General features: G+C 42.2%; 1 protein-coding gene across 2 annotated transcripts; it reads right to left on the bottom strand.

Moving 5' to 3' along the window:
* Positions 1-222: 222 nt before the first annotated feature.
* olfm1b (olfactomedin 1b) lies at positions 223-19,629 on the bottom strand (the record flags this gene model as incomplete). Of its 2 annotated transcripts, none has more annotated exons than XM_083894270.1 (6): positions 223-897; positions 3,724-3,830; positions 8,487-8,706; positions 10,860-11,015; positions 11,730-11,879; positions 19,564-19,629. In XM_083894270.1, 6 exons carry the CDS (start codon positions 19,627-19,629, stop codon positions 223-225), a joined length of 1,374 nt encoding a protein of 457 aa, XP_083750396.1. The 2 variants fall into 2 exon arrangements, with proteins under 2 accessions (XP_083750396.1, XP_083750395.1); XM_083894269.1 differs by lacking the exon at positions 19,564-19,629 and adding an exon at positions 13,221-13,370.
* Between the last annotated feature and the right edge of the window lie 5,180 nt (positions 19,630-24,809).

The following is a 24,809-nucleotide window of genomic DNA, read 5'->3' on the forward strand; positions in this document are numbered from 1 at the left end:
CCTTCAATTTTAGATGTTTTGTTTTTTTCATGTATATGCACATTCAATCCACTTTGCATTCACTGTTGATTCAGTCACTCCGTAAATGTTATTTGATTAGAAATAGAATGGCCTCGCCATTGAGTCTTTTTTTTTCTTTCGAAGATATATTTTTTTGTATACAGGGAGATCTCTACACAGACGATTAGTAATTTTTAATGTATGTAATCCATTTTTCCTTGGTTACAGTTCTTCTGAGCGGATGACGTGGAACAGCGTGACATTGTAAAGGACCTGGTGGCCATTGTTCCAAGCATAGAGGGCACGGTCACGTGGGTTGTAGTCCAGCATGGAGATGTGCGAGTACTTATTCTGGAAAGCAATGTCAATGTACTCGTAGGTAGAGGAGTTGGTGGAGTAGGCGTAATAGACCTTGGTGCCTCCTGAGTAGCTGTTGGTGGCGTAAAGCGTGCCGCAGATCATAAAAGACTCACCAGCACTCCTTTTTGGGTGGTTAGTGGTCCAGGTTTTGATGATCTGCAGGCTGTTGGGGTTGAGCTTGCTGATAACAATATTACCAGCGTTCTGGTTGGTGGCATAGACGGCCCACAGGCCTCCCTCGTCCACCATTAGGTCAATATCAGAGTGGCCACCCCAGGCATAGTGATATGCGTTATTGTAGCCCGCGTAGTCGAGCTGCCGGGACTTGCTGATGGAGGAGGTGCGGAAGTCGAACTTGATGATGACGTGGCTCTGGAACTTGTTGAAGTAAATGGAGCCGTTGTAGACCACCTGACCGGTTCCTGACCACGGGTGCGGCAGTCGGTGGGACGTGTAGTTGTCCGACGTCATGAAGTCGTGCATCGACTTGTACTCGCGCACAAAGCGGTTGTTGTGGTAACCGTCCATGTACCACACCTAAAGATTACAACCAGAGAAAGAGCAAAATTATTAGGATTACACACACTTCAAAGGTAGTACAAATCTACAGACTATGTCGACTGATAGTGGATTTGTAAAGGGTGATAAAACAGATAGTTTGAAACATGAAAAATACTAAATTAACTACGGACCCCTAATAACTACCCCTAATAATAATTAACAGTGTATTGATTACGACGAAGTGGTAGCAGAATCAAGCTCGTTTTTGTTGCACTGCATGTGGTTTTTCACAAATCCAAAAAATGTACAAGGTTTCTTGAATGCATCAGCAGCAAGTATTTGGTTACTGGATTGCATGGGTCATTGAATGCATCTCACATCTCAACAATCTGTAGCCACCACTCTCAGTGGTTCTTATGTACATATTTTTGTCTCGTTTTTTTTTGTTGTTGTTGTTAATCATAAGGAGAAAATTACAGAGCCCCCGAAGTATCAAAAAAAAGGCGAAAAAAAAAAAAGTGATATCTCGAGTTTCAAAGTCGAGATCTCGAGTTTCCATAAATAATATGAAAAAAAAAATGTAGAATTTTTTTTTTTTCAGAATTTTTTGGAAACTCGAGATCTCGACTATATATATATATATAATTTTTTTTCATCTTTTTTTGGTTTTCCAAATAATGATGAAAAAAAATTTTTTTCCCAAAAAATTGTTGTAAAATGTTGTATTGGAGCTAATAATCAGCTAAAACAGATCATCGGTCAACCTGTATGATCATCTTCATTCTTCAACGGTTTGCAGACCACATGCAGAATAAATCTAACAGAATAAACAATCATCTTAATTAATTTAATGCGACTTCCTCAGGGCACATATGGAAGTGAGATCTGGCAGCCTAATCACAAACAGTCCGGATGATAGCCGCAGGGTGGCATGAGCCGGCCCCGCGGGGATAATGCCCATCATACCAGATAAAAGTCTGTCTCGGTTGCTGCGACCCAGCTTCCTGTTGGCCCCTGTGGTGCATGGGCAGAGAGCTCTTATCTTAGAGCTGCTGGAGGCTCAAACACTTCCTCAATCTCAGTGGGACTGAGGAACCTGAAATCCTCCTTTACCTGCTTCCATGTGCTGCTGTGATTGACTTAAAAAATACATCACATCGAGAAAGAAACTCTCAACGGGAACAAAAAAAAAAAAATGCCAAGGTAAGGAAACCAAGAGATAAAAAGAAGTGGAACAGGCCTGTCTGCTTTTGTCAATTACGCTCATTCTTCCTTTGCAGCGCTTTGATAAGCACTTCTTTCATGTGTTCTGTTCAAAATTATTAGTTTCTACAACAAAAGTTGACTTCGCTGAATTCTAAATAAAATCTCGAGTCAAAGGTAGGCTTCACTCTTGCAGCTGGGGTTCATGTTCATGTTGTCGTGCCAATTAGCCTGCAAGAAGCAAATTGTAAATGTACAAAGCTACACCGCGCTACATGCCGGTAATAAACACTTTTTATCTCTCTCCTCCTGTGTGACATTGAGAGGTCTGTCTCTTGTTAATGTCTCTCATAAAGTGAGTGTTCATGTTTAGCAGACAAATAAACTTTATTTATTTCCAGCTGCCTCCCTTCCTTGTCCACTGGGCAGCTTCCAGTTAAAACCATAGAGCGTCAACCCCTGCATTTCATTTTTTAATGGGTTTCAGTAATGAAAGTAGGCCCCACTTCTGGAGCCAAGAGAGGCTGTGCTCCACAAAAGAGAAAACCAGATGCAATCCAGCTGATAAACGGCAAGTATGAAATTAACATAGACAATATATTTTTCATAGTCGGAGACCTTGACCATGAACGAAGGTCATCATCGACTATGGGTGTTTATAGCCAGAAGGATGGGAGTCATTTAACCACTACTGATGAATACGTGAAATATTGGTTTGCTACTTTTTACTGCATTTTTGATCAGAGACAAGTTAAAACATTATGAATAACAATGTTTGTTCATGTGCATCAGTGCAAAGCATGGTCACATTCTGAAATGGAAGGCAAAGGGAAAAGCAGAGAATGGCAATAGCCCAGGTTTGCTGTATTTACTCAGTTTGGTTGCCACTAAATTTAGTTAGTTATATAGACGCTCGTCACAGGCTGTATGACGGACATCAACCGCGAGAGAAACCGCTTTGAAATTGCTTGAAAATAACACAATTTACATTGTAATAATGTAAAAATCAGTCAACATTTCGCAACAATTTCCCTGAAAAGGCAAATTCAAGTTTAAAATACTCAAATCCTAATCAGTGGGCTGCCGCGTTTGTGGGTCAGTAAACATTGTGTATACAGTGTCAACTGCACTGTGTACTGTCACTGCATATCAGTAGATTTTATGTTGAGAAAAAGGTCCAATTCATTTTTTATATACTTATTCTTGCAGGTTGATAATAAACTAAAATCACTATACAGTAGCATTGTCGCGTCATGGCAGTAGATTTGTATTCTTTTCAACCTCTTCCCACTAAATGTTCAGTTTCATTCACAAGTGTCTTGATAGTGGAACATTTACATTACAAACACTGAGGAACAGTGATTTGCGAGTTGTAAGTGAACGTCCTATGTGATAAACGTCCTTCAAAATAAAAGCCTGGCTCTATTTCACTAGTTATACGTCATTAAAGCGAAGTTGCGAACCTGAAATGTCTCTTCATACGTCTCACCATATCACAATATTTCGATTAAAAATGCAACATGGCGAGGCAACTTTTCTGTTAACCTGTGAGGAGATGGTATGCCCCAAGTGTTACACACTGGACTCTCCTCTCTCCTCAACTGTGCATGCAAATGTAGTCAATATCATATTGGGAGATGATTGTCAGCAGGACATTACCCGTGTATCTCCTTCAGGTGCCAGAGGGTCGGTCATCCAGGATCCAAACCGGGATCCAGATGTCTTGATGGTGATGGGATCACTGATGCCCGTCAGTTTGCCACACGCTGCGAAAGAAAGAAGTGAAAATGGGAAACATCGAGCGCGACATCTTTAAGGCGTTCTGGTAAGAATGAGGGACGAGGGAGCTCCTGTCCAGCTCTGTACGTCTCTCTCTCTCTCTCTCTGTGCATAAGTGGTTCAGCAGCTGCTTATTATTCAGTTCACACATGCTAATGCCTGTTTTACTCTCAGCGCTGATGTGTGAGAAGGTGAGAGGACGAGGGAATCGGGGAAAAAAGGGGGGGAAGCCTTTGTGTATTCTGTCTTTTTGTGTGCTGCTTGTTAGCTGCTCTAGTGTTAATTAGTGCTGACTGAGGTGTTGATATGAATTTGACAAAACTAGCACTGGACTCCGTGTCCCTTGTGACTGAGAGCTGGTCAGACTAATGCACCGCTTCTGATGAGAAAGGACAGAAATTAGACGTGTGTGATTTTACCAAAAATCAGAAAACTTTTCAGTCCTGCAGTCATTTTTTAGACTGGGGCCATTTTTTTCCACGGGAAGTTTAAGACAAAGGTCAATTGGATGTATTTTTTTTTTTTTTTTGATGAGTTAATTTTGTTCCCCTATGAGCGTAATGAATCGTTTTTGGTATGCTAATTTAAAGAGCGAGACTGTGACGGCGGCTCGTTTCCAGGATTACCATTAGCTATGTTTTTTATGTGAAGCGCCGCAGCATCCATTAACCGCTCTCCCCGCAAGCGTTTTCCGCTTTCTTCTTCTTCCTCCTTTATGTCCTCTACATCATCGGTGGGAAATGTCACGTTAACCTTACGGTCGTAAAATCCAGATTTGGCTTTCGCTCGCCTCTCTGCCGTCTCTTTGCAGTTGTGTTAAAGCGTTTTTTTTTTTTTGTTTATTTTTGAGCCTCTGTGTGCAACATATGTCGTGGCTGTGAGCATGTGTGGGCATCACACCGCGGCGGCGAGCGAGAGATAAACACGTGGCCACGCGAGTAACCTACTATTTCTACTGGGGGCTGAGTCCCTTGCGTAACCCTCAGTGGGGATTAAAGTGTATTACTGCGTAATACACTGGCCATTGATTTATTTATTTCTTTTCTCTAATCAGGCCTCTATCTTTCGATGGCTACTACTATGGCGGAGGCTGCTGATGGATCTGCATTCTGGAGATGCACACACACAAAGTCTAATCCTCTTCTGGCCTGAATTTGTCTGGTCAAAGCAAAGGGCAGAGGAAACGGGCAACCTTAATGGGACAAAAGAAAACACTGCAGGCATTAACACTGAAATATGAGGCTTTATCCGCTGAATAAACATTAAAATATTGAGGATGAGGACAATTTGATTGGAAAGGATTATTTTGATTTATTGCAATGTCCTTTTTTTTAAAAGTTGTGGCTATATTTTTTTTTTTTTTATTAGCACTGATAACACCGTGCAAAGTGAGAACGCTGCGATGGTAAGCGAACCGTGTAGGAGACCCAAGGTGTGAGAAACAAAACGATTGAGAAACACTGCGATCCAAACCAATGAAGTTGGTGATAAAAAATAAAAAAACAAAGAAGCCTTTTCTTGTTTGTCATGTTTGTCTACACTGTTGATAAGTGTCAGAAAATCAAAGAACATCCCTGTCATGATTTCCCATGGCCCTGTTACAAAGAGTGATGGTGTCCTTGATGAAGACACTGATTTACGAAGGCTAACGTTTTATTTAATGTTTTTAAAACTCTCTTCACCGCAGTTTAAACTTGCAATGTCACATTCTCCTTTTTACACCGTTCAGGGTTGATATAAATTTGAGTCAGGCTGTATTGGTGACAGTATAAGTCACTGTTGATCAGATAAGATCAAACCACTGTCACATCGCTGCGTCTCGAGTATTACACGTTAATTATTAATGTTGTGAATTCATAATTAACAGAAAACAACTTGGATTTGAAAACATCATGTTCTATAGGAGTAGTCGTTGTCTCTCTACTTACCTCACGCCTCACATACGAGAGCACTGGATACCAGAACAGGTGGCAGGTGGCTTTGTATGCAGTTACTGTGTGACCTCCTTGTTGCACCCATTAGTATTTTGGGATGAAGGTTTCCGATTTGCCTAAAGCTTTCTGTGACTCCACATTGCAGGGGCATGACACAGAGTGATTTATTTATTTGATTATTGCCCAGCAAGCTGGCATGCCCTGCCCTGCCCCACCCCCCTTGATCGATGGCCATTGTGTCCCAGCAACCGCCCAGGCTGTTAGTCTCTCCGGGCAGAAAACAGCTTGAAGGACAGTTCTGCAGGGACCCCACTTACTCTCTTTCACTTTTCTGACTCGCTTTCACTTTATCACCCTTTCTCCTTCCCCCTTTGCCAGCTTCTCCAGTCACTCCATCTATAATTCAGGACTTGAATTTCTCCCGGCCTCTCTGCTTTTGTCTATTTTTCCCCCCTTGTTGTTGGTCTGCGGATGCTAATTTGACTGGTGACCTTTGCAGGTTTAATCTCAATAACGTGTGCGTGTGCGTGTGCGTGTGTGTGTGTGCACTATGCACGAGTGCCTCTGCAGTCGTGTGAAGATGAAAGGAATAGCCACTTTCGGTGTTCCGCCTGAGCCAGTCCGACACAGTGTGACCTCTCCTTTATCTCGTTTGATCTCACACACACACACACACACATGCATACGTGCGTGCACACATGCACTCGCAGTTCCCTGCTCTTCTGTCTGGCTACAGATGTGAAGAGAAAAAAAAAATGTGCACCGAACTGAACTGGTGAGCGAAGAAACACAGTAGAAACACTACTCCTCGCTTCATTCCACTGGGCCGTGAATGACAAGACGCGATAACTGAAGAAAGCGGAGATTGCACATCTTTTTGAACTCTCGAACATTCAATTTCAAATCAAAAACGAATCGCGGACACCCTCCCCAAAAAATGAACAGCGTGCAAATGCTTCTCCCAGGGGTGTCACTCCGTCATCTCGCACAGTGAATAATTTGAAGACGGGACACAACATACCCCCCCGTGCGTGGCATGTTGCAGTGTATCTTATTCACTGTCGTGTGGGTGTGCATCTATTAGCACTGTGAGCTCTGACTGAGGTGTGAAGACACTGAGGCAGGAGATACAAGCAAAGATAGGACTGTGCTGGGAACTCGGCGCACGCTGATCACAGCGTCAGCGGCTCCTTTTTAATCGTTTTTTGGAACGCGTCGTAGATCACGTCTTTCCTAATCGTGTACTTTACTATCCTATCAGCAAGCCTTTCAAATCTAAATTTGCACGTGTTCGAACAAAGTTGCAAGTGGATACTGCAGGACTTTCATTAATGATTATATTCGTTGCAGGGCCGCAACTAATTTGTCGATTATTTTCTTGATTAATGTTGATCAGTGTTTACAATAAATGTCTTGTTTTGTCCACAAACCAACACAATTCACTTGTAGTGATTTCTTTGTTACAGGGCGCAAAGAAACCAGAAAATATTCACATTCAAGAAGCTGAAAAATCCGAAAAATGTAATCAATTATTGAAAAAATTGAGGTAATCGAATAATGGCTGCGGCCCGAGTTCTTTGTCGATTCCTCTTTCAAGTGATAATTTATTCTATGCGCTGTCTTTTGTTGTAGGGAACAACTTGCCTGAGGCAGCTTGATCACTGAAGTATTAATGCAAATCCCCAAAGTTATTTTAATTTGAAAATATGTGAAACAGAGAAAAGCAGCACGTCGGCTTGATTTTTAATTTTGTTTTGTTCATATATATTGTATATGTTTAACGTGTTTCTGAAAAACACCAAGACAGACCAAATTGATTTTGTTTTGTTCTTCTGTTTTGTTGAATTTTATCATCTCATCTCTCATATTTCCTGTCTGTGTTAATTTCTTTGTAAAAAATATGACTTTAAAGGCGCCACATGTAAGAATGTGGCCAAAAACGGTTACTACACTCAAATTCAAGATATCAATGTATGATGCTTTAGGTTTCGTTTTCTGACGTAACTGGCAACCCGTGGTTGCTCGGCAGTTGAGACTCTACTGACTGCAGTGATTGGTAGACGGCGGTAGGTGGCGCCACATGGCAAAACGTGATTTCAAAACATAAACATGATTTGCAGTCTGCAAAATGTTTTGTTTTTTTTAATGCGAATATCTTGCCTGTACTGTTGTTGTTGGTGAGCTCAGTTTGTTATATGAACATTATTCCTGAGTCTCTGTGACATATTAGGAGGATTTTACGGCCAGTTGCTTTAGATTTATTACATAATGCACCTTTAAAAGACCACATTGTTAGGCGAGAAGCTAGAAAATTGAAATGATGATTGATAAACGGCTTCGATTCACGATTAAATTGGTCCGAATGCAAACTAACACCACTTGTGTTCTGTTTCTTTGCAGGCTTTGAATGTGTCTCATTTACAAATCAATGAGTTTATCCTTTAGCTCTTTCACGGGCATCATTATCCACGAAGCCCTTGAACAATGGGCCACACACATTATAAACACAATAAATGAGTAAAATGCTGTGTTTTATGCATTTGAGTGGGAGATCATTGGAGACACACACGTACTGTTTCAGTGATGTATCATGTGAATGTGCCTGAGGATCTCTTCCTGGTCCAGTCACAACATACTGTATGTCAGTGGGGGGGTGTTTGAGCATGCGTGTCTGAAGCGTAGTGTGTGCCAACAACTCTCTGTGCCTACCTAATTTTTGCATGCATGCTCGGAGTCTCTCCTCAAGATTTGACACTCTGTTGTGGAGCTCCTCGTAGTCATAGGCCCCCATCTCCTCCTGAAGTTCGCTTAGAACTGACGTCAGATTCTGGACCTCCTCCTTAAACTGCAATACCAATTTGGCATCGGCCTTGTACTCCTCCAACACTGGTATCAACGGTCTAAGCTCCTCCATTTTCGCTTTTATGGCCTGAAAGGATTAGAATAAGCTCGGTTGAGTGTCATGCCCGACAAATAGGAGTCCTGCTGTCCATAAAAGAGAAAAAATCAAATGAAGAAATAAAAAAAGCCCTGTCTCACCTGACTACCCTGACTCTACACACTGCCTCTTCCCCGACATGAAGACCCCTTGTTCATGTCCGTGTTGAGTGTTTGTGTGTGTGTGTGTGTGTGTGTGAACAGCTGTGTGTCGTCTGTGTGCAGGTGTGTGTGTGTGTGTGTCGGAGCAAAACAAACCCGGGAATTATTCTCCGCCCCGCTGGACGAGCAGAGCAGGTGGCTCCGTCCCCCACGGCAGTGACCAGCTATTAAAAAGCAAGCAAGCCCTCGGTACACCGACAACAATTGGGAAAGCTCTTTATTGGTCATCATCGTTTAAAATGCAACATCGTATTAAGGGTTACATGCTTTTACATGTCACACACAACAAAGTGTCTCGAATTGTACGTCTATAGTTTTTTTTTTTTTTTTTTTTTTTTTTTTAACGTATAGATTTGTTGAGTAACCAAATATGCATAGACAAAAGCCAAAGAAAATAAAAATGCATAACATCAATTATAATAAGACGAAGAAAACGTGATAATAGTAATAATAAATGTTGGTTTTTTTTACTTTAGAAAAAAGCCTTTTCGATGGAAAACTTTGACAGCAATAACATGCAGGAAGAGATCAGTGGTGGGTTGATTTGGGAGAGGGGTGGGGTTTTCTTAGTCTTAATGGTTGCTAAAGAAAAATTAACTGTTTGATGCCCCAAAATTTCACTCAGTACTGTGGCCCAGTTCAGGGGGAATCTGGATTAGACCTGCCTCTTCTTCCCTGTGGCTCTCTTTACATGTCTTAAAGTTAGCCCTGCAAGCAAGAAAACGACAGACTGTTGGACAGGTCGGCTGGAGCTTGCTAACCTAGCTAACAGACACACAAACAAAACAAATGCACACATATACACTTCGTGTATGACATGTCGCACAATTGTCGTACATCGGGTTGCATGTGGCGTCGGTGACATACATCGGCATGCATGCGGTGGGCAGGGTCACACATAATGCACTGGCGCAGGTGAAATGAGACAAATATTGACAGTACAGATACAGTGACGTAATGAGATTTAAATAGAGCTGGGTATTAGATTACAGTTTATGTTGCTGTAATAATTCATATTGTAGAAATCTAAATTTACAACTGCTGCTATTTAATTCTTCACTTTTGATCGTTCTATGTCCTGTGCTCTAAATATGCAATGTTAGAGACACCTCATATGGTATCATATGCATATGTGTATATAATGTGTATATGATACACCATATAATATATGGTATCATGGTACAAGTTTGTTGATTAACAGAGTAGTAGTTAATATTTCGATGATATCCACTGTAATAAAAATGTATAAATTGCTATTTGATTTTATCCAATTTATTCAATCCTGCATGACAGGGACAAAGCTCTTGATGACACTGAATAAAATGTTTGTTTTGAAAATTAGATTTGTTTTCTTTCACTGCAGAACACAGAGCTGACATAATGAATTGATTAGCCGATCTACTGCGAAAATAAATGTCACGGCCAATTGATTTGAGACACTGTTTTGATGATTCCAGCTTCTTCCTAAAGAAAGATTTCTATAATTCAGGTAATATTAATCACTTTTAAATGTTTAATTTGTCACCTTACAGATATGAAGTTAATAAACCAAGACAACAAACTGTATTTTACTGAAAATGATTCAAATCATACATTGCACTTGCATTTTAGTTTAGTTTCAAAATGACTTGAACCTGATTGGACACTGAAGGTTTGAAACCTTTCACCATTATGTGGTGCTTATTGTTTTAAATTAAAATGTTTTATGAAGATATTTTTAATGCCAATGTGTATTTTTTATCATATTTAAAAATTAATTAAACATTTAATCAAAGGCAACTGGTGTGGAATCATAATAATAACGTGATTTCTTTATTGATGCTTTCTATATGGATTCATCTGGTATGATGAAAAGTGTTTTTTTTCTCTACATTGAGTACGCACAACACAGAATGCCTGTATTTAATGGGGCGCCAGCGCTGCTATAAGATACTATTGAAAGGATGGTGGTTGGGTTAATGGCTCGAGATGTTTTCTCCTCACCTTGTATTGCTTGGCGATGTTCTGCTTGTGGTTCTCCTCCACCTGCCTGAACTTAGTTTCAAGACCTCGAAGCTGGACTTCCATCTTCTCCACATACTGCAGGTCCCTCTGGGTCCGCTGGTCCAGCACTTGGATGGACTGGGTCATGTTCTGAACCTGGAGTGCCATACGGACAGATTGGTCAGCGTTCCTTGTGCTTTGATTGGACAAGAATAGAAATGAGACTACTATTCTAAAGTCATGTTGTTCTGGCTTAGCATTCTTGGCCCAATTAGACAGTGGCCTCAGACACATGGTGCAAGTGCAGAAGGCAAAGACATTTTTTGGGGGGGTTTTTCGGCACAACTTCCACAAATTGAGCTCATCTTTTACTAATTCGTTCAAGAGAAATCTGTTCGTGTCTGCGTTTTCTTTGGCAGCTTGTGTCAAATCTTCAAGCCAGTCTGTATTATTTGGGTGGATTATCAGAGGGAAAGTGTTTTTTGTCGTGAATGCGCATAAATATTCCTTTTGTGCAAATGAGGTAGTGTTATAGCTTCCAGTTTGTGGGTGGTTGAGCTGGGTTGCATCATTAGATGTGTTGCTGTGGATCGTGTGCACAATAGAAACTCGGGAGTCTGTGTATAGCTGTCTCCCATGATGCCTGTTGGGTTTCCAGGGAGCTCATTAGAGCATCATTTCTATTCTTGTCCAACGGGCTAGAGGTGATATGAAGACCACAAAATGTGGGTAAGCCTACACTGTAAGTGTGTGTGTGTGTGTGTGTGTCTTTGCGTGTGAAGCAGATAAAGAGTACAGGTGGTTTATCCGTGCGCCGCACGACTCTGATTGCAGAGGTCACGTGTTGCTGAAGAGCTAAGCAGTATTTACCTTCTCTAACAGCTGCCTCAGTTGTTTGGTGCGGGCATCCCGTGAGCACATGGACTGCTGGGGCGCCACCACGGTGCAGACACACCGTCCCTCGCTATCCTGGGCTGAACTGTACACCTGCCATGATTCCTCTGGATTTGCTGGCAACACCTAGAGGATGAAGAATCGAGAGAAATATAGGGCACATGTAAAGAGAAGCTGGAGGACAGTGGGTGGGGGGGTGGGGGGGGGAAGCAAGCAAAAGCGGAAAAATCATTTATGGTTTGCTACCATCCCTTGTTTGAATCGGAACATGTTTAAAACCAGAGCGAGTGTGTCGTGCCTGCTTAATACCAGAGATTTATTCCATTTATCACCATCTGGACACCACAAACCACCAGGGTGTCCACCACCCGTTCTGCAGCATCTGACTGTATATTTTAAAGCCACACAAAGGGAAGATGCAGCCAATCAAGAGAGCTGAAGCTACTCCATTATTCAGTGGTGTGTGTGTGTGTGTATGTGTGTGTGTGTGAGAGAGAGAGAGAGAGGGATGCTTGAGGTGAACTCCAGGTACTAACCTGCTGATTGGATAAGACTGTGTCGGTGACTTTGACAAAGATATTAATCAGAGCATCAGCAATAAAAATAAAACGATTATAGCTGCAAATTAATTCGATTAGTCGTGAAGGTGGGATCACAATGGCTGTTCTCCGGCTTCATTGTTTCCTACCACAGGATGTGATGACAGGACAAAGAAAATGACTGTCAGGCATCAATCTTAATGCACTAGGTGCATTTTTCTAGCCATATTTGCTCAGGAGATTGACATAATCCATACAACCCTCAGTGGTGTAAACAGGCTTAATTCTACTCCAAAGAAAACCACCTCCTCTTCCATTATCATGTATCATGGACCTGCCATTTACATCCATTGTTCCAAATGTAAGTGTTTGACAGACAGGAGCGCTCATATCGTCGTCATCACGGCACAGGAGCAGCCCCATAATGTGCTGGGAGTCTGACAGAGGCACAAAGAAACCCTGACCATCAAAGCACTCATTTGATGCCTCATTCGCGCAAGGCAGGGAAAGGAAGAAGGAGGAGGACTCCCCGCTGATCCACGGGGGGGTTAAAAATAACACCGCTTTGAACATTTTGTCATTCCGATCCCTTCATTTCCTGCAGGTGGATCTAATATTAATATCAATAGAATAAAAATAAAAAAAAAGCAACAGATAACTTTCCACTTAGTGCAGGCTTATCGACAGGAGCGCTTGGCAGCTGGAGCAACATCAAAAGCTGGACTTCTAAAATGCATCTCCAAGTCTTTTTTTTTTTTTCCTTCCATGCGTCCTGTGAGCGCACCACGCTGACAAACGCTCCGTCTACAAATTACACTTGCGCTGAATTTGAAACGGAAGCTAACTAGATTGCGTAAATTCCAAAAAAAAATAATCTAAAAAACATCCGCAAATCCGTTGAAAAATAATGCAAAAGTCGCACACTTACTCCTGTGCTCCGGTCTGGATACCCTCCCTGCGCCGCCGTCAGCTTGGTGGTATTGAGCCCCACTAGAGAGGGGAGGGTCTGCGACATCCAGTTGGTGATCATCGCCATGGTGCTGAGCACGACGCCGATCTTCAGCAAAGGCACAGACATCTTTGCGCTCTCGCTCTTGGACTTTTAGATCTTTTTTTTTTTATTATTATTTGCTTAAAAAAGCCTTCTTCATTCTACAGGCTCCAGCGAGAAACAGTGAGGGATGCGGCGCGTCATGGTCTTGCCCAGAGTATGCTGGTGTTTCACCCGGGACCCCGGCTCGGCTGCTCTTTTTTTGGACATCTCCAACAAATTGTTGTGCGGCGAACGAGTCGGACGCATATGGAAAAAAACGAGAACCAAACTGGCAAGGTTGCTGGACGTAGTGATGGAGAGAGAGTATAACACTGGATCCAGGGAGTGGATGCAAAAGAGAAAACGCGTAAAAAGAAAAAGGCTGAAAGAAACGTCCTCCAACTGAATGAATATGATGGTATAGCTCCTCTCTGACTGCGTTGTCCCACACACTGCTTGCCTGTCTCTCCACTTCACTGTTACTATTTCGTTCACGCCCGATGGCCCGCCTCCTGCCTTGGTGCGCTCTCTGATTAAGTGCCACAGACTCCACACACGGGCTCCTCCAAATGGATGAGAGGGGGAAAAAAGGAGGAGCTACTACGGACATATATATATATATATATCGCCAGACGCAATGATGTCAGCCAAGTTGGGGTCCGGTTGTGGGTAATATCGTGCCAGGAACGGCGTTCATCCTCAATGCGCTGTGCCATTACATGTCAGCGGCTGTGCGCGCAGATAATGACCACGGAGAGCGACAATGATGCAGAAGGATTATTTAGCACCACACACTCTCACTAAGATCCGAATGATCATTCATAGTAAAATTAATCTGTCCATTATCATCACATGTCAAAACCACCACCTGAAAAAAAAAACGCTGCTGCGTAATTTGGCAATGGCAGAGCAGGTTTTAGGACCTCAGGAAACGTTGTGATGTTTTATTGATGGAGTAATACTGAGGACCTAGAGGCTTTAATCCAGAACTCAGGATGAGCTCTTTTTTCTATTTGTGAGACTCTGGCGCCATCGTGCAGCCGAATTTGGCGTTACCGGAATTAAAAGACTGAAGACTCCTTTGATGCAAAGAAGATGCAGAAAACATCAACATATCATATTTCTTTCACATATATTCCATTTTTTTGTATATTATATGCATATATTTACATATATTCATGAATTAAATGCATTTATATTTACATACACTGCAGATATTCTGGCTTCCTACCATTTGCATTGTATTATTTTCTATATATGTTTATGATGTATATTACCTTTTTGTTTCCTTTATTCTTTTACCATCTGCCGAGCCATAACACTAAAAGAGATTGGCCCCATCATAGGACTAATAAAGGATCTTATCTCACATTATCTTCCTCTTATGTGCAATAAAAAGTTACAATGCACAAGTTAAATTCTATAATTATGCACAACATTTTGCCATTTAGACTAGAAACTACATAAGTCCACTACATAAGTATTTAATTGGGTTCATATTAAGTAGGATTACCTCTTGTTTTAAGAGAAAAACAAACCCTAAATGTTCCCATAATGAGACTTAATAAGGGCTTATGTAATTAAATGTATGCACAGCATATGTGTCTTTAACTGGGTTCATATTTGTGGACTGAAACCACCTCCTGTTTATTAAGAAAAAATAACCGGGCGTTGAAAGAGAAAACTGATTTGTCCAGAGACTGAGTTTAATTCAACAGGCCCAAAGCCAAGTCCTCAGGCTCATGGATTAAGATACAGCACTGCATGATACATGAGCTCCCCAGAATAGCGAGAGTGGCCCTGCATCCACAGTTATTTCTGTCAGCATCATAATGTATTTCTCTGGTAAACCCAAAGAGATGGAGGGGGGAGTTGGAGCTGAACCGCGTGCCCCCACTTCTCCTTTCCTCCACCTTATGCTCTCTCTTTTTCTTTTTCTTTTGCTTTTTACCTCTCGTAGTCATTTTGTGACCTCAGAGGTGAGGGCTCTCTGCAGTGACGGCTCCACAGATTACAGTGAAGTATCAGTGAGGTCAACTCACTTGTTGTGCCCTGCACAGCAGTCTCTAATGACAGTTTTCCTATAGATACACAGGCAGCTCTTACAAGCTCACAGCTGTGGACACCACTCGGTTTCAGTACAGGTGACAGAACTCGTGTGAAGTTTGGGTCCTGCCTCTAAAATTACGCACAACATAAGGTGCACCGATTAAAGTTCATTCATCAGTTCATCATACTCTATTTGACATGTGCAAGAATCAAATAAGATGTCAAGATGTCAAACTAATTCTGATTTAACAGCAACATGTTTTGATATAATGAAGCAAAAAAAAAAGCAGTAAACATCCCAAAAAAAAAGTGTTCATCCATGCTTCATAGTCAACAGGTGTATGTTTGTGTGTGTGTGTGTGTTCTTGTACTTGCGCCATACTGAGGACCAGTGAGGGTTTTTAACTAACAAAGTGAGGTCATTTTTACGGAGTGAGGACATTTTGGTTGGTCCTCACTTTGTTTTCATTGAAATCACTTCCTTAGGTTGCTATAACATGCTATACTGTTTGTCAAAAAAAAATAAAAAAATCTAATTTTGGACGACATAGTATATAGTATGACTTTTTTTGTCAAATTTTGGACCAAACATTTTGGGTCCATTTTTTTTTTCAAATTTTGGACCAAACATTTTGGGTCAAATTTTAGTAGATGTCATTCATGAAGTAGATATTTGCAATTGTGTTGATTTATAAAGTGGAAATGCTGGTCCTCACTTTGTCAGCTTTTTTACCCGGGCCTCAGTATGCAGCAAGTACAAGAATGTGTGTGTGTGTGTGTGTGTGTGTGTGTGTGTGTGTGTGTGTGTGTGTGTGTGTGTGTGTGTGTGTGTGTGTGTGTGTGTGTGTGTGTGTGTGTGTGCTGATCACTTTTCCAGTTTGCACAAGTGCACAACAAAAATGCACTGTGTCTCCACCGACTTCACTTCTGCCCGCTTTTCCCGCTCTCTGGTTCTCTCCCTCACGTCTGCTTCATCCACTCAACCTACCATACTGAATAATAAATAGCCTCAACCCCCCCAGCTGCCACTCACACAATGCATATTGCAATTCAGCTCAAACCAAGCCGAGTTTCTCACATAAAACCAGATTGATCCCCCCCCCCCCTCCTCCTCCCACATACATTAAAAATCGTTAACAGAATAAGGAACCTGTGGACCTGTTGGCGAGGTAGATTTAATCGTTTTGTGTGAATTGGGTGGTAAATAATACATTAAAAAAACTTAACTGTGCAGCAATGTCTGCTTACAATTCTGCCCCTTTGGTTTCAGCAGATGTCTTACCTCATTTCTGTGCAAGATAGTTGCTTGTATGATTGGTTATGATATGCATGTATAATATCTATGCATGGTATCAAAGCGGAGGCCCACACCAGTGCCATCTGTTTGGTGAGGTGTCAGTGAGATGGTTTAGGATGTGGGCCTGCAGCCATGGGAGAGCCACTAGGTGAGGAGCAGATGCCACTCTGGCTGCTTGCTATTCTTCTCAGTGTGTACACGGAGGCAGTCGCCAAATCCTTCAGCCGAAAAGGGATACAGGTGAACAAAAGCTGGCAGAATCGGAGAGGAGAGCGAGCTACTAATCAGGCGTCTCCCCTCCTCCTGCGGCCAGATGTTATAAAGGGAAGAGAGCTGCAGCTGCAACTGCACTGTCTGAAACAGAGACTTCTGCAGCGAGGTGGTTAATGTGGTCATTAAGGAGGACGGCAGTGTTTCGGCACAAAAAGGTGAAAACTACACCGCCTGGATGGCTCTTTTTCTAGTGAATCATCTGCAACAAAAAGCTCTTTCCATTTCTGTTTTTAGATAACACCTCTCATGTTTTATAACCGTCGCCAAACAGCAACAAAAAAGAGAATGTGCAGAGGCCTGGTCTTCCTACAGTCAAATGCGGTGCGAGTGTGTGAGCAGGAGCAGTGGAACAGAAGCAGTCAGTGTGTTTTCTCTCCTCTCGGAGGGGAGTAGACGGGAGGGAAACTGTAGACTAATATCGACTTACCTTCAAGCAGACAGCGCAGGCCGACACAGAGAGATTGTAACACGGGCCTTGACCTGTGCATGTCGCGCAGGACCCGGATTGACTCATGAAACCCAAACCATAACGTGCTCTCTTCGCCCGCTCCCTTCTGACGACTGATGGCGTCCATCAATCAGTGCAAATAGCCCCCATTGTGTCAGCATTTCTGTGCAACCCTGCTGCTGCCTGTCCAGTGCCCATTTTAGAGCTACAGCAGTGTCAGATGAGGGGTGGGGGTAAAATAAACACCAGTAATAACTGTGTGTAAGGTTACAGCTTTGATCCGTTTACAAATCAAATCTCACATTGAATGTCAAAGCCAAGCTGCTGCTCCATGAATAAAAAATGCTCCGCTCACAGCACACTGACATTTCTCATAAATTTGTGGGGAATCAATCGCTGGCATATTTCTGTCAAGGCAATATCACATCAATATTGTTCCAACGCGTCGGCTATGAGGGCCAGCAACAGGGTTCTCTGCAGCCCACTTCCACCACCGCACACGCACACTTTATCGAGTTTGTCACATGGAGTGGAGTATTATCATCGCTACACTGGGAATAGGGATTACTTAATTGATAGCAACTCGGTGGCACATTTGATTTTTTTTTTTTTTTTTTTTTTCAGTCCCCAATTACCAAACAGCAAATGGATTCACACAAGAGCAGAGCCAATATGAAATATGGCCGTGTTCAACTAAGAGCAATTAAATCATCATATTCCTCAATCCAGCCAGTGGCACGGTTCCTGTACTTAATCAAGTCTCTCCCCCTCCTCCCCCTCCTCCTCCTCCTCCTCCTCCTCCTCCTCCTCCTCCCAGCAACATCTCACTCTGTGTGAGGATCTGTTAAAAAGGCAAAAGTTTAATGCAACAGTAACTATTACTGCTAATGGGCTTTTTTTTTTTTGATTGCAGGGTGGAATAACTAGATCCAACAAAGAATCACGAGAATGATTTTTATTGGCTAGTAATTCTGTTTACCACTGAGCTGTGTGGCTTTAAACTGCTGCTACTAAATGTTCTCTCTTCCCCTTTACACACAGGCACGAGACAATGTACAATATTGTTACCCATCATTGTAAAAAGCAATCACACAACACCACACCAAACGTCAACTGTGGTGAATTTCCATTACAGGGATCATCGCAAATGGGTGGAAAATAAACAAAATAGTTGCAGACTTGCTCGCCACCATGCAGTCCTGGTGATTTATGTCGGTGTGCCACAAGGGGGAGTCTGCATTACTCCAGCAACTTCTTCTTTTTCTCTAAAATGTGGATCTCAGTAAGGTATATGTAACAGTTCAACGTGTAGTAACATTGTTTTTGTAAACAAAGCAAAGTTTTTGCATATTTAGTGACATTGATTAAATGTCATTTCCTGTATCCATAAGATCAACAAATCCGTATTTGGTCCCGTCTTCTTAAAATTTACAAATAAAGTATAATGCAAAACACAAGGCTGCACCTGATTACATGTAGGAATCTACAACAACAACAACAACAACACTCTAACTAACTAAAGCATTCGATTCTACGATAATTATCACAATAATATTGTGTATCCCGATGACTTCGGTCGGGACAATCATGACATGAAATCGTATAATCCCCTCAGGGCTTCATATAGGCAACAGTGTGGTCAGTGAGCATGCTCACAGCAGCCTCACTGAGACACTGCATTTGATTGAGCTTTGAAGAGCAGCACAGTCAGTGATCAGCAGAAAACATTGGCCTTTTTTTTTAACCAGCAAAAAAAACCCACAGTAACAGCCCATTGTAGTGGATTAACAACAGGCTTCATGAAGCTTAATATTTGCTAATTAACAGGACGGATCAAGTCATATTTCTCATTCATATCTGGCCCTTTATTTTTTTTTGACAGCCCCGGCGACAGAAGAGACAGCAAAGGGCTCATCTGGATCCATCAAGCACAGTGTATTCACATCATGTAATCCCACCCGTTAATCTGTTAAAGCGTGCTGGAAGGTTAATTCACCAAGGCTCTTTACATGAGGTAATTCTCTAAAACAGATCTGGGGCCAATTAACTGCGGATTGTAGCTTTAAAAAAACCAAAACACACAAACAAGATGTAGCAAACTGCGGGTTTTTGAAGGTTTGTGTTTGTTTTTTTTGTTTTTTTTTGCAAATGAATAAAAATTAAAAACCTACTTGGGTGAGTTCTGTGCCCATAACCATGAGGAGAATGAGAGTCAGGAGCTTGCTCGCAGGCTGCATCTCTTGCCTCCGGTGTGTGTGGACCGTGTAGCGGTCTCACATGCAGATCCAGTCCCGTTGCGTTCCCCCCGCACAGCAGTCTCCTCTCCTCTCTCCTCTCTCCTCTCTCCTCCAGGCGCTCTTCTCTCGGTTTCCGCGTATGGCGAGTCTCTCTCGATTCTCTGTCCGATTGTTTAGATTTGATCCCTCGGCAGCACAGAGCGACAGATCTGCTGCTTCACGGACTCGTCTCTGTGCATATTCATTTCATATCAGGAGCCTCTGTCCTCCTCCTCCTCCTCCTCCTTCTCCTCCTCCTCGTTGCCTCTCCCTCCTCCGTTGCAACGCTCTCCGCGGCCGTTTATCGCTGCCACCGACTGTGATGGAGCATCGGGCTCGAACAGCGTCGTACAGGGCGGCGATAAACCTTCACTGTGGTTTCGCCGAAACTTTGCCTCCCCCACCTCGAGCTGCCCGTGGAAGCTCTCGACGAAGAAGACCGACAAAAAAGAACGACGATTGACGGAGCTGTCCGCGGTGCTGAAAACGGAAGTTGCATTGCAGAGAGAGAGGGAGATTTAAATTGGCTGCGGTGCAAGAGGGGGAATGTACTTCCTGATTATACAAAAGAGCAGCTGTGTAATCCCGTTTTGTTTATTGATATTTTAAATATATAATATAATCGACAAGAATGCGTAATATACATATATATGCACTTATATAAATACAGTGGTGTGTTCTTCTTATTAACACAATGCCCTTTTAATCCATATTACAGCTTAAGGTAAAAGACAGCTTTACCCGTGTGTTCTTGTGAAATGACAGTGGTGGCTTTACTGAGCGGTGACTGCATTTCATGAGCCGCAACTGTCACTCTCTATTTACAGATCCATCTATGTCAGGGGCCTCAACCTCAAATGACCTGGGGGCCACTGTGCATCTAGTCTGTCAGTCGGGGGGTGGGGTGGGGGTGACTGTTTCAGTAGGGGTAGTGACAATATTTCACAAAATTGATGCAAAACAAATGTATTCATGAAAGGAAATATAGTAAAATAGCTCATTAGTTGATGCGGGCCAAATGATCTATGTTGTCATGAACATCTCTTGTGGGTGGTAACTTGCAGACTGCAGGATCCAGATCTAGTTTTGAGGCTATTAGTGTTATTATTGTCACATCTTCACCATTATTATTGTGCTATAATTAAAGTTGATGTCAGTATAATTTTTCTCTGCTGCTTGTATAAATGACATTCTACTGAACTGTCCTGTCTAAACTTGTGACTTGATACAATTGCTGTATATCTGCTCCTGATTCCTCTCCTTTTCCCTTTCACCCCAACCAGACGAGGCAGATGGCTGCACATCTTTGACGTTTTTTTTTCTCTCTCCACTGATGCCACGTGTTTGCTCATTGTGTGAACTGTTTGGTTTCTCTGCTCTATATAGTGTTGTCTCTGTACAGTGCCTTGAGATAATGCATGTTGTTAATCGGCGCTATACAAATAACATTGAATGAAATTAAAAGACCGAGATTATGAATGCAAGCAGCTGAAATGAGTTTCCTCAGCAGGGTGGCTGGGCTCAGCCTGAAGCCAAGAACACATTGGATTGAACTGACACCAGATCCAGCCATTCAGAAAAGACAGAAAAGACAAGTAATAGCCCATGTATCGTCTGTCTTCCATGAGTTTGGACACAGATACAACTGTGACAAAGTTGCTGCGCTATCACATGTCCGTCCATCTGTGTAATGACCAACCGAGATAAATATGCACCACCTGCTGCTGGATACTACTCACAGGTTTGCCTTATTCGTCGTCCACCACAATCTGCTGGTAGAGAAAGTAGTTTCCTCTCAAGCTGTGGACACGCGACAACTTTTAACAGTTGTTACCGATTTTGAAAAAAACTTGGAGTACAAACTAACTGACTGGTTTCGGCAGATGGGGGATCACACATTTAACAACTGCATCTGATGAGCAGCAATGACAGACTAAAAACCAACTGAACACATCAAATTCTCACAAAATTCTCTCTTGGCAACACGTGTTTGCAGTTTGGTCGTTAATCAGTACACACGCTACATGATTTGTTTGATCTACTGCGAATGAGTTTGGGTCTGTTACTCTCACACACTAACAGATTTCTGTGCCAAAATGTCCTCAACTAATGCTGACTGGTGCAGACTCTGCCCAACTGTAAATCGTGGATAAAACGGATCAAGACATCTCGTAGTGTGTCTCCAGCTTTATGCACGCTGCGCGTGAGTGAGTCCATTTTTTCCATGCATTACACAACTGATGGTCATTGCTTTTTTGCCATCAGTCAACCATTGACGTGATGTGAAGTGTGCTTTAGAGACGATGAGATCGGACATCCATGAGGAACTCAAAGTAGATCTGCATCAAGAGGAGTCGGCTGAGGTGGTTCGGGCATCTGGTCAGGAAGGCTTTTGGATGTCTGCTGGAGAGATTACATCTCTCAGCTGGCTCGGGAACACCTCAGTTTTCTCCTGGAGCTGTTCGTGAGTGCGGCCAGGGACAGAAGTGTCTGGACCTGCCTGCTGAGACTCGTGGCCTCTGGGACCAAGACGTGGATGGAAGACAAAGAGAGAAAATGTAGTGGATTATTATAAACAGGCTTATTTTGTTTTTGTTTCTTGTGAAATCCTTATTTTTGAGCCTGGGATATATCAAAAGGACACTTGTAGGGCCCCAAGTCCTACTTTGAAGCTAATAGCATTAGCCTAATTAGGAGGTTTATCATTGTTTTCACCTGTCTTCATAAATATAATAAGGGTATTTTCACAAAACTGTCATTGCCATTTTTCACGGACACAATAAGTTCATTTTGGGTGCTTCCTCTGATCTAGGGGCCCCAGGCTGTTGCTGGCAAATCCTCTGCTCTGAGTGGCATGGTGTAGTTGCAGGAAAAAAAACACAATCATTTTTCAATTATCCAAGTTCATGTTGAATCTAATCAGTTACCTCATTTATTATCTTTTTGAAATTCTTCAGCTCTTTTCAAAGTCTAAAAAAAATATATGCAACAATTGGCCTATAAGTACCCACCCTTGTTCTTAACCTGAATAATTGCCTTCAATTAATTATTACATGGTGATACTTTCATATTAATGACTGTCTAATAATAATAATGAGAAATGTGTTTGCTATTTTTCCCCACACACACTCAAAGTTGTTCACAAATAATTCACATCGTACCCAACCTTCAGTGGGAGCCAAACTCCCAGCAGGCAGCAGGTGGACACGGGACATCTGTGTTGTGCAGTTTATTTTAGTTTTCAGCTGTTGAGCTATGGAATTAATTGAATATCAATATTTGTTACTGCTGATTAGAGAAGCGGTGCATTTGTGCGTTGGTGTAATAATGCCTCGAGCTATGTGAAATAGGCATTACATGTCTGTGTTCAGTACTTAATACTAATGCAAATGTCAACAACTGGCTCTTAATTGGGTCATCAGCTGGTTCTGGAGCTGCTGTCTGAACCACATTACACAGCACTATCTCAGTGGCTGGAAGATAGACTTTCAGCTGCGTGTGAAAGTGAAACTCTTTTGTTGGCCATAAATGCATAAACGTCAGCGATAGAACCAGAGGCAGAGTTTGTATCCGCATTCTCTAATGTGGCCTCTCATTTTTGTCTGTTTGCAGATTGTGGCTTTTTGTCCATTGCACTTGAGAGAAATAATGCAAACGTCAGGCTGAGGAGTGAAAATGAGAAGTGACGCCAGATTCACATTTTAGCAGCATGATAATACTTTTCAGAATATTGAGTTAATGTGCTCAACACCTGCTTCCCAACCGCTCAGAATGTTGTTATTTTACTTTTTCTGCGAACCGTCATAAATGTTACATTTGTAAATTCACCACAGAAATATAATGTTAGAATGTCTCATTCTGGGAAATTGTTTCACACATGTTAGTTCACACCTTTGAGGTGCCATTTTTCTCATATTTGTAGCAAAACTCTCAGTGCAAGATGAAGGGGATTATGGTAGTATTTAGAGCAGAGGTGACAAACTGGCAGCCCGTAGGCCACATGCTCCCCCCCCCCCCCATCAATAACATGTGGCCCATCCCAAAAATATTGCTATAATGACGGTGTATAATGAGATGATAGAATATAACGTGATACTAAATATATATATTTATATTAGTAATAAGACATTTGGTCTTTGAGGTTTTGACCATAAAAACAAGTTAATATATGTAAGTAGACCTCCGTATGCATACAGGACCACTGTATGAAAGCTTTTTTTATAAAAGAAACTTCTTTTATTTACATTTGTCCGCATTATTTACTTGGTGTTAGTTTGCCTCATAAATATGTCATAAAGTATGCATTATTCCAGGGCAAAACAAGCATTTTTACTTTGAAATTCAATGAAATATCATCATAAATATCCGTTTCCCCACTTTTTTTCTCCAGTCGGGCCCCCCTCTAGACCAAACTAGATGCTCAATGGCCCCCAGCTCATTTTAAGTTTGACACCCCTGATTTAGAGAGTGTGAGCTAATGTTGGATAGAAAATGTCGTGGTCATTCGTTTTCATGCTCCAGCAAGATGTTTGTTGAATTTTATAGTGTCGTCAGAATACCAAAACCAAATCACATCCATATCCAGGAAATGGTTAAATTCAGAAACACGACATTACTTGGCGTTCTGTGATTTTCCAGAAATGAACAGCAGCAACATATCCTGGGGACTGGGTTATGTTTTTTTCCCCCATCATGTTTGTAGGCCATAGTCTGCATGACCTATTGTACAGTGCAGGCACATGCACACACACACGCATGAGTGCATGTCTTTTAGTGAGCCGTTTGCAGCGCGAGTAAGAGAATTTTAGCTCGGTCAATGAGGATTTGATTACGGGGCAAGGGGAACGAGAGCTGCGCGTGATGAAAGTGGAACATAGAAGAGGAAGATTTACTTGTCAGTGTGAGCCCTGTCTCTGTGTGACGGTACACAGCCCACACACTGCACAGCAGGAGATGCATCTCGCTGGCACTGTGGCCAATATCAAAGTATAAAGCATGAAGATACCACTAAGCACAGCAGACAACCCGTTAATCCTGCCTGATGAAATGTTTCTCATTAACAAGGCAAAGAACAGAGAGGCCACTATAGATGGTATTTTTTTGCTTGTGTGGGACGACACCCGGGCTCCCGTCGGATTAAT

The sequence above is a fragment of the Microchirus variegatus genome (assembly GCF_963457635.1).
Source record: "Microchirus variegatus genome assembly, chromosome: 1".
NCBI lineage: Eukaryota > Metazoa > Chordata > Actinopteri > Pleuronectiformes > Soleidae > Microchirus > Microchirus variegatus.